Genomic DNA, 11,487 nt, shown 5'->3' with positions numbered 1-11,487 from the left:
CTCTCTCTGGTACAAGCATGTCCTGCATGTTATAACCTTCTCCCCTGCTTTAGGGGGGGGGATGTGACCCTGCTGAAATTGTACGGTCTTGACATTGACTGGTGTAATCACTGGGTCAGGAGAAAATAATTTTGTTGAACCCAAAGAACAGAAGAAAGAGGAAATCAGGCTGACACCACACCCAGAGTGACTGCATTTCTGTCAGCAGACATCTGCTTTCTTTGGTGCTCCAGATTCTCATAGGTGTTTAGACTGGTGTCTAGATTTTGGTACTACCCTGAACCCATGAGACTGCATCAGAACAGTGATGTCAAATTGGCGCAGACATCCTCAGAGACTGGGGACAATCATTTTCTCATGGAAGTACAGCATGAACTTTCTCCTTCAGTGATGTCCAGGTGGAAGAGAACAACTGGAGATATCCCTGGGTGGACTGCATTTATATTTTGAGCTGTAATATATCAGTCCTCCACTGGACCAGCACCTGATAAGACCTTGAAATTACTGGAGCAAGTCTGTTCAACAATTTCTTTGTTTCCTACTCACAACTCTGGAGTAGTCTGTTTGTTCAATATATATTTACTTAAAATGTTTTAACATGCTTCCTTCAGACTGGACATTTACCTTGTTTTTCAAAGATAGCATACATTGGTCATTAAAAGCCTGATTTCTAAGCCTATCCATAGTTCACTAATAGGCATAGCTCAAGGGTTACTTTCTAGTGGAGGAAGGAGGAAAAACAGTATTTTCAAGAATCATCACATACTTACTTCATTTCTTCAGAACTAGAAAATTGTTAGTAACAGCTTTGATACAATTTTAATCACATCACAGAAATATAATTGCATGAAGAATGCAATTCATTTCAACAAGACTGGTCATTTTTCAGTAGGGTTTACAATTTTTCCCATGAAGAGGATGCTCTGAGTATATTGATCAACAATCAACAGCAAAAATGGACAGTTGAATTTAACAACAGGAGGAACAGAATGAGGAACGAATTCTGTGTAAGTGCCTCCTGCAGCCTCTGTGCCATTCTCATGGATATTCAGCAGGGCCTTGTGAGCAGCCTACAATAAAATACAGCAAGTATTAATGTGCATGGAGAAGACTGGGGGGAGAAACTAAAATTAGTACTAAATTAGTTCAACTATCGCCTTTCACAAAAATTGCTGATAGGCCAGTGACCATGCAGAAAACCACTAGAGCCCATGATGGGTTTGTTAGCAATGTGATCTCTATAAGGAAGTATTCTCCCATTCAGCATTGCTCATTGTCAGTGTACCTAATAGACTCCAGTGACTGTGCACCTTGTGACTGCACTCCCATTCAGTATTGCTCACCATGGGTGTATCTAACAGACCCCAGTGACTGCACATCTTGTAGTATTAATTGAAAATAAAACATTCAAGTAAACGCAAAAGAAATGACAATTTCAGAAGGAAAGGAAGCTGGAATCCAGGACCACTCTGTATGCATCCCTAACAGCACATGCATCACAAACTTAATCTCCATATTATAATTTTTAAAATTATTGTAGATTATTTCTCTTTAATAATTTTATTTTATTAGCCCCAAATTGTTAAAACATGGTAATTGCTCCTTTCACAATAGCTGCAAGAATGTTAATGTTTTTCTCAACATTATCTCTTATTTCCAGGAAATGGTGCTTTCCCCAATCTGGTCCCCAGCACAGACATGGAGACTCTCTTCACATGAAGAAACTGGGCTGTGTTTAGATTCTGGGACAAATGTCATACCCCTCCCAACCTGTGCCACATCTCAGCCTGTCAGATGGAAGATAGTAGTGTGAAAATACTTTTACACTTCTCTTAGCCCCAGATAGACAAGTCTGAGAGAATTTAAGGCTACTGCATTATTAGCTGAATGTTCTAGTTCACTGAATACCAAACAGCCCTAAAAATAAGAAAAATTCCCCAGCAAAGCCTAGGCAAGGCAATTGGGCACTGAGGAATCCACAGGTCACCATTTCTGCTGACAAACTTACTTTTGAAATCTTTAAATCAGGCTCTTCTGTGATTCCAGATAGATCAGCATGGTCTGAAAACGCATCAGTTACACCCAGATTCATGAACATCTTCTTTAAGTCATAGGTGCCATAAAYAGATAATTTGGGAATATACACATCTATCCTCCTGTTAAAATCAAAAGAAAATGATAGTAGTTATTGCAATCAAATCACATCTTGGACTAAAGTCTCCCAACTGGCTGGTTGTTCTTCTGTCCAAAAAAGTTTTCAAATCTGGAAGAGATGGCAACAAAAGGAGAGGTGAAAACAACGGTTTGGAGGATGGAAGAGGAGAAAGACATTAGCTGAGCTTTGTTATACAATACTGCAACAGTCACTCTACTGGACAGTCACTCTACTGGACAGAAAGCAGATGTCATGCCATCGTGTTTGGGATACATTTAAGTTCACTTTCTAGCCCAAAATGTTTTTCTTTTGGATTTCACACTCCATTCCCACTAAGGGATCTGGTTGCTATGTAGCAGTATTACCAYACTTAACACATTGTACCTGAGACGGGAACTAGAGACACTTAAGATCAGCTATAAACTACAGGGGAAAAGAAATCCAATTTCCAAATTCACAGGTCTCTTCCCTCATTGCAAGGCAATACTGATTCCACTTCTTGCTGAAAGTAAATAACATGAAATCATTTGGTCCACCCTTTCATACTCATTTCAACACTTAAATCTCCAGTCAACAGCAAAAGCGGTAAAAACAGCAAAATTGTAAAACCTGATCATATTATTTAGACTTTGGAATATAACCCACTGGGAAACATCAAATCAGAATTCTATATTTACCGTCTTTCAAGTGATTTTTCCCATTTAGACACAGTGTCTCTCATAAGGGCATCCTCCAATCGTTTCATTTTTCCTTTGCTGGGCAGGATAAATAATGCCGCCACATCTCCCTTGTAAGGAATCTGCACCACCTCACAAGAAAGCTTTCTGTCAGAGTAGCTTTTATAAAACCCATCTCGATTCATCATCTCCACTTCGACGGAAGTCTTCTCATTCACATAGAAATAATCCTTATGAGTTCCCTTAGTATTGAAAGGATTTTCCCAGTAGGCTTAAAACCAAAAGAGAGAATGCAATTGAATGCTTATTTCAAAGAGGATATATTAGTGTAGTCCAGACTAATTTACATCAAAAAAATACATATMTTTGGATTTGCACTCATATTTGAAGAGCAAAGATATTAAAAATTTGTTAAAGATCTTGTTCCCTGTCATCTTCATTGTAATGTTTCCAGTAACAACCAAGTATTGCAGAGTAAACTTGACATGGACTTGTACAATGCCTTCATAAGGCAGATAAATTAAATGGAGTACCTTCATCATATTACCTCAAATCTGATTTGAAGAAAAGAAAAGCTGACCAGGAACCAGATAGTTATGTTCCGGTTTGAGATATTGCTTGTAAAGCCAGTTCCCCAGCAGATGACCACTTTTTAATAGGTAACATGTTAAGTTCCTTCCACGATATGTCATATTATTCATCTTGTAGTACTAAAGAAAAACTCCCATGCAAGAACAACCAAAACTTTTTGGCCTGATTATAACTCCATTATGCTAAATGGAATGGGGCTTTAATCTTCAAAATGGGTTTCTCTTGATGTTTATTCAACTGAATATTTTCTGATATTTTATTTGTATTAAATCAGGTCATTCACTGAACAAATACACACGGACCACAGCTTGACAAGTTGTAAAAGTATGTTCTCTATCTTTTTGACTATTCAATAGAAAAAAAAAAACAGAAATAATAAATAATAGAATATAAACTCCACAGTACTTTGATTACTTTCTAAAGTTGAGTTTATTTTTCCCCCCAAAAGTAAAATAATATACTTTAGCATCATAAAGGAACAGATCTGAGGCTAGGCTACCCAAATTTAATAGAGTACTTGAAACAAAAAGCATTCTGCTGAATGGTTTTCAGTTTCCAGACTTTCATTTCTGGGTGGTAAATTCCATTTACATCCTTCATGCTGCTACAAATAGAAATAACATCTAAGAGGAAATTAATCATTTCCAGAACAGGTACATTCCCAAGTACCTCTTGGGATATGTGTAATGGGATGACAAGCTATAGAACATTGAGACCCTGACTCCATAGGTATCCATCCATTCAATAGGCATATGAGCAGATTAAGGTTCTTGGCAATTTTTTATAATCTGTACCCTTGGAATATATTTTTCTACTTCATACAGCATATAAAATTACTACAGCATAATTTTTGAAAGAATAAGTAGGAAAACCCTGATATGGTAATTTTTACAAATACATGTCTGTTGTGCTCTGGCAATTCCACAAAGCTTAGAGATTGCAAATAAATGAACTCTTAGGTCTAAGAGACTAAACATATGCTAGAAAAATTTAGATGTGGAAGATGTCCAAGCATGAGAACTTCCAATATTTCTCATCATAATAGCATAATCTGCTGGCATTTCTTTTAAAAATAATTCAGACATAATTAGGGGTATTTTTTTTTTTTTTAGTCCAGGCCATATGAAGACACTGCAATAGATAACATCTATATAACTTAACTTACCTTTGAAGTAAATATAGTTAACAAGAACCATTAGAGTGTCTGGATCAAGGTCTTCAACTATTTGGTTTACCTTCCCATGGGTTTTGTTCTTTATATAATCATTGATCTCATTTTTAGCTTCAGTGGAATTCTGAAAGTTACTAGAAATAACTTTTGCTTTATACATTTTTTTGCTGTCCTTCAGAAACGTTTTCAGTGGCTTGAGGTGTTTGTCCATGAACAGAGTATTCCCCATACTCAGCTGCATCTGGCTGTCAGGGCGGTTCAGCATGAGAAGGAGATGACGAAAGCCATCGTGTATCTCCTCCTCCCGGATCTCAGTGAGGTTAAAGGCAAGCCCTTCCAGCATCTGAGCCTGGGTAGTGGATCTGGAGCCCAGGGCCAGCAGGGCAAAGACAGCAGAGATGCTGACTGGAGAGAAGAAAATGTTCTTGTCAGGGGCCTCTGTAGTTGCTTGCCTGTAAAACCTGAAGGCAAAGTCAGCACTGCTGGGGACTATCCTGTAGCAGGACCCACCAGGATCTTCCCTGCAGGGATGCTGCTCCTGGGGGTGAGTCACCTTSTGCTCACCATTGTGGTGGCCAGGCCGGGGCAGGCTGTGGACAGTGGGGTGAAGTGTGGCTACCAGCAAACACAGGGGGAGGGTGGCCTTCATCTCCTTTTGCAGCTACTGCATGAACAAAGAACAAAACAGTCATAGTTGTGTCAACATTTCATCTTTTATTTCTATCCATTTCTAGATTCAAGAGCTATTTGGTAATCATTGTTCTCTCTTGACCAGCTCCCTTACTATGGAAGCATTCTGAAATCCTCCTGCTTCTGAGTTTATGTGTAATTTCTATCCATTTTAGTTCTGCCTTCCTCCAGCTACAGAAGTCCCTCATTAATGGATGCTTATGAAGAGAGAAGCAAGTGAGTATTAAAGAAAAATATGATTTGTTAGGAGTCAGACTAAAAGAACAAATGAGACAAACTGTTTTTGATCTCAGTGTAAATCCCTTTTATGGTGAGACAGCACATTGGGAGCAATTTTTAATTCTCTTATGTTTACCTCTAAGAACTCTGACAGTTATTATGCTACTAGTGATTAAATGAGGCTCATGTCAAATGACATATCTATGTCAATGGAAAACACTTACTTAATATGATACTGCAGCGTTCAAACATACTGTTTTTCTCTCATTCCTGACTCATTTTAACATAAAAAGTGAGTAATCACAAGGGAGCTAGTATCATTTCCCTTCTTCAATACCTGTTCTGATTAGATCAGAATATGTTGCTTTATTTTAAACAACTTCCTCAACTGATGAATATCTTCCAAATGGATCCCTCTCTATTTGTGCCCACCCTCTCCTCTAATCATAGGAGGGTGAGGTTATTGATGTGGTCTCGGCCCCTCCTGTCTCTCCAAATTTTGTATTAGCAGAAAGGTAATTTCACAAGGGAGATAGCCCCATGGCCAGAGCAGCATCCAGCAAAGAGCCTGAATTATGGCATCTTGGCCATTTCTGATAACTATGGGCATTCTTCATTTATTGCTTTCCTTTTTTACCCTTTAGACTAACAATTCATAGGGATAACTGGTAGTATCTAGGATGTTCAACTTGTCAGAAAACAGACAACAGCTATGCCAATTAAAAATCTTACTAGTGACTGGAAATGCAATTCAAAACAGTCTTCACCAGGTATGCTATTTAAAGCGGAACAACTTCAAGGAAGAAGACCAAATGAGTTATCTACTCAAACCCTGCTACTGACTGGTAAGCACTCACACATAGCTCAGGAGAAGATGATGACATTTTAGTTGGAATTTTCCCCACACTATGTCAGCAAACTAACCACTAAGATTTGGGTGAAAAAGGAGCCAGCTAGTCCTTCTCTGTGAGGGGAGCTTTGCTCTGTGATATGCAAGCAGATCAGGACATATGGGGARGTTCATATAGCAAAAATCAGCTTTATGAATCCTGTCAGGACCATGCTGGCATAAGTAAGGAATCTTAGTCACGCCAGAGTCTTGGCAGCCTGGTTGTAAGGGGCAGTACAGCTCTAGGGAATCTCAGTAAAGATGACAGGTAAGATTGGTGGTTGAGAAGTCAGAATATTTTCCCTCTTTTACTGAAACAGGTTTCTTCTGAGGTGAAAGAGCTATTTAGGATAAATGTTCTGAGCAAGGTCATACTCTGTAGAGCTGCTATAATGTATCTATCTCCACAATTTTCTATTCTATATTTCTTGAAATTAAAAGTTCTGCTGTCACTTGAGTGCATATAGACCAGGTCTCACTCTTCAAAGCAGATGTGCTTCATGGCTCACTAGCTAATTGACATACAGCTACATCAAAATCTTTAAGGTAAAGGTAACTAGGTACTTACATTACATTCAGAAGGGTCCTGCTCTCATGAGTTGTGCTGTTTCTTGCTTCTTTACTTATACTGGTATTTTCCTCTGTTAAACATTACATGGCTTCAAATACAGATTATCTAGAAGGACACAACTGAATGCTGATGAGGCAAATTTTCCCGGGTATCAAATTCATGTATCCACAACTGTCCACTCCAAACCAAGAGCAAGGACCATGGGGTCAAGCTGGTCAGTAGTCGGGTCTGTGAAGTGTTGTGTCCCTAAGGGTATGCAACCCTTATTAAACAAATATTTATTGGAAATGAGATATTGGTGCCAAGACCAGATACTTTGCCCTATACGCTACCTGACAGAGGACAGAGATTAACATTCAGCCAAAGACACACAGTTTAGCCTGGCACTAACCTGCAATGGCAGGGCCGAACGGGCAGCCCAGGCGAGGGAGCCAGTGGGAGCGCAATCCGAGATCAGCCACACTGCCCAGCCTGCTGGACTCTGCTTCAAAGGGACTTCGTGCATCTGGTCAGAGGTTTACCAGCAGAACTCTGATAATTCCACAACACGCAGTCTTACACTGAGACCACAAGTCCAGTTCTCCCCTTTGCACCAGATACAGAAATCCCAGAGGAGGGGCATGGGGAATGGTCACTAAAACTATTGGCAGCGCTAATGGGACTYTCCCTCGAAAACAATTATCCTGGTTTTCCTACCCTGCCATTTGTGTGCAGCACTTGAACTCATTTAAGACACAAGAAATATTCTAATGGAATTAGGATTATTATTTCTTTTACACTGGAGTTCTATCAAACACAGCAAAGCATAACTGATGAGAAAGAATAACAACCAGCTCCATGCAATGAAGGTGAGGACTGTACAGTATTCTCTTTTGCTTCTGTATCCTGGACCAAGCTTGCATAATCAGAGAGATCAACATGTCTATAAAAAAGTACRTTAGAATTTCATTCAGTAGTTCCTATAACAGGCCCCAAAATATGCTGAAATTAAATTAACCTTCTAGAAAGATGGCCAGTCTTGAAATAATACACCAAGTGAGCAGAACCTTGTGGTATCACTTACTGTGTTTAATAAATCTGCACTGAAGCTCAATCCCTAAACTACATAGGAATATCTCTAGCTTCTAATTCCAGCTATTGCAGTGTGCTAAGAATTTAATTTTCTTCCCTATTGGCTGAAGGGATTTCACATATCACATCATAGCTTTTCTCTGCTGAGTTCATTAAAATCTCTAAAGTTCTTAACAATACTTTAAATGGACTATGGTCCTTAATTCTCTCCTTGTCTTCGTGCTTTCCAAGGAAAAATACAATTCAGTTGATTCCTAGGCATGCTGGTTTAAGTATCCTTTCTCACTTGAAGGTCAATGGCCATCTCCTTGTTGACATAAAGGGAGGTGATACCTTAATACTGGGTTTAGTTTTGTTTACGCAGTCAGAGGTAATATTAACCCCTTTAGTCGGATCATATTCACTTGGTTATCTTTATGAAATGTAAGTCTTCTCAGCATCACAGCTTGTTACATTATAGTCTTCTACCTTGTCATCTGTAATATGTTGATTCATACTTCTTTTGTGTACAAGTCATGCTTGACATGCATTCATTGCTTGACATATTTGTGAAAACAATATTTACAGTTTGTTCCCTCAGATAGATACATCTCTTGTTTCCCAAGGATAGTATATTTTTGGTGAGCCACAAAAAGCCTGATTACTAACCCAGCTGGTGTTGAAAGCAATAAGCATTTCTCGAGCTGCATTTCAACAGGAGATGAAAAATACCAGAAATGGAGGATAAGAATGATCATGTTCTCACTTTATTACTCTACAGCAGTACTTTATTTGTAGTTTAGACACAATAATAATTTATAACAACATGGAATTCAACCAGGAGCAAGGCAAACTCAGTAAGAACAGTACAAAATTTAATCTGAACTAAATCTTACCTGAAACAGTGAGAACCTGAAATTGGGATGAGAGGGAGTTGACGGAGCACAAAAATCTGTAAGACACATTGATGAGAATCTTCCATCTGCCCAATGGATTCTGGTGTGTGTCTGGGAAATGACAGACCAGTAAATCTCAGCTCAATACTGAGCTAATTGATAGATGATGATCCAAAGAATAGAATTAGGGAATATCTGGATATATTAGGGAAGAGTTAACACAGTTTTACAAAAGAAGTCCTGTCTTACACATCTCTTGGAGGTTTTTTTCTTTCTTAATTTATTTTTTTAAATGAGTCAGTGGGTGACCCGACAGTGTTTATCCAGTTGATGTAGCTGACTTACAGGAGACATCTGACAAAGCCCTCACCAAAGATTCTTAATAAAATTACAGCTCCATGGAATAAAACAGAATGTTCTTATATATATAAATAGCTGATCAGAAGATGGGAAGTTAAAAAATAGTATAAATTCTCAGTTTCACAGTGAAGGGAGATGATTAGTTGAATCCCAAAGGGATTGCTGTAGGATCTGTGTTTTTCAATATATTCATAACTAATCTGGAAAACAGTGACAAATGTTACTGATGATATGAAGTTATTTATTTGGAGCAGCAAAGGCAAGAGCCAGATGTTAACAATTGCAGAAGGATTTCACAGTACTGAGTGACAGGGCAATAAAAGGTAAGATGTAGGGAAATGTAAAATGAGACTCATGGGGAAAAACAATACTAATTTTACATGGACAGTAATTTGCTGTGATCTTCCTATTGAGTGATGTCAAGAAAGAGATCTTGGCATTTGAACAATTCTACTGAAAAGGTCAGACTATTGTTCATCAGTGGTTAAAAAAGCAAATTCAATGCTAGGAATTTATGATTAGTAAAGAAATAGGGGAAAAAAGCATCGTTTTACCACTGTACAACTGCAAGGTGTGCTTATATYTTGAATTCTGTGTGCAACTTTTACTCCCCCACTTCAGAAAGTGTAGAGTAGAACCGGAAAAGTTACRTAGAAGGACAACAAGAAAGATGAAAAAATGAAGTTATTGCAGTATGAGGAACTATTGAATAGATTATAAATCAAGCCTTGAAAAAAAGATGACTGAGGAGGTGTATGTTAATGTATTTAAAATTACAATCAGAAAAAATGAATAGGAAAGGACTGAGCACCATTTTCCAACATAACTCTGTGAAGCACCTAATGACAGGTGTCATGTTAAATAAAAATACAAACAGCATTTCACGCAAGCGTTAAGTGGTGGAACTCCTTGCTAGGGGGCACTGCAAAGAGTAAAGGGTGACATGGCTTCTGTTAGCAACTGGATGAAGGCATGGAAGAAAAATCCACAAAGAATTTATAAATATAAATAAGTTTTCTGTTTCAGACAGCCTTTGAGCTACAAGTCTCTGGGGAAAGGAAAGCATCCTGGTGTAGTGTGTTTAACCTGTTTAGCTAGTCCCTGGACATCAGCTACAAGCCACTTTTGAAGAGAGCTTATCTGGAAAGCTGGATCACTGTGTTTGATTGTGCGTCAACTCTTACCCTCAAGTCAGGACCAAGCCCAGCTCTGTTTTCTATGCACACATGCTCTGGTGTAGTGAGGAGATACATACACTGGCCAGTGTACTCTGTGTAGGGCTTTAGAAACAAGCCGCAAAATCCCACTTTCAAAGTAAAGGGATGCAGAGCTTCATCCTAGTGATAGTTCCTCAAATGTTCAAAGAGGGAGAGAAAGGAACCTGCACATCTGTGCTTCTGATTTTCCTCAAGGATTTGACAGATGGTCCATGCTATGCTGGATCCTTTTCCCCTCACAATGACTCTTAGGCTGATGAAAACACAGCAATGCAGAATAAATCTTAACTTCAGTGATAGCACTCTGAAGTGCATAATGATAAAAAGCCATAAATGAATTATGTATAAACTGCATATATAAACACAGACATGCAAATTTGCTTTATGAATGCCTGAGTAGATTAGCCATATCCAGAGTGACTTAGGTCTATGATTCTCACTGAATCTAGATAGAACTGGGATTCATATGTCAATCAGACATGAAAAAGCAGGAGTTCAGTTTCTGACTGCCCTTAAAATCATGCTTTTAGGGTACAGAATTTCACACTTCATAGTTTTAAGATATATTCAAGATTTTCTTTACTTTTCTCGTAATAATTACATCTCTAGAAAGCACTCCAAACTAGATGAACACTGAGTGAGGGAGAAATACAGCTCGTTTATAATTAGGAAGTGTGCAAAATGGTTGTGTCACCATTTTGATATTGCAAAGCTTTAAAGACAATATTTCAACTCTAAAACCTCAGAAAAGAAAGGATATAATGCCATTTATTCCATTCGTTAACCCCTTAAAAGTTTCCTGTGCATGTACAGTACCTATTGATTGGAGAATAACTGTGGAATTTATTTATTTTCTATAGCTTTCCATCTCATGTGGAAAGCAAACTTCTTACACTGGAATGGCTGGAAACAGGCTTTCTAAATCCATATTTATGCACCAAAGCAAAAATGTCTTAATAATCTGCTCTCCATGCTTACATGTGCAGATACCTGAAAGAAAT

The 11,487-nt window shown here is 38.3% G+C and overlaps 1 protein-coding gene across 1 annotated transcript; it reads right to left on the bottom strand.

Annotated features, from left to right (window-relative positions):
• Positions 1–878: 878 nt before the first annotated feature.
• On the bottom strand, positions 879–5,243 carry LOC112972685 (alpha-1-antitrypsin-like). The gene is made up of 4 exons (XM_026079562.1): positions 4,589–5,243; positions 2,833–3,103; positions 2,009–2,156; positions 879–1,070 (listed from the first exon to the last, which is right to left on the bottom strand). Exons 1-4 carry the CDS (start codon positions 5,241–5,243, stop codon positions 879–881), a joined length of 1,266 nt encoding a protein of 421 aa, XP_025935347.1.
• Between the last annotated feature and the right edge of the window lie 6,244 nt (positions 5,244–11,487).

This window comes from Apteryx rowi, unplaced genomic scaffold, assembly GCF_003343035.1.
Source record: "Apteryx rowi isolate R43461 unplaced genomic scaffold, aptRow1 scaffold_5, whole genome shotgun sequence".
Taxonomy (NCBI): domain Eukaryota; kingdom Metazoa; phylum Chordata; class Aves; order Apterygiformes; family Apterygidae; genus Apteryx; species Apteryx rowi.
Note: the sequence above shows the minus strand (reverse complement) of the source record. Positions and strands in the feature narration are given on the sequence as shown.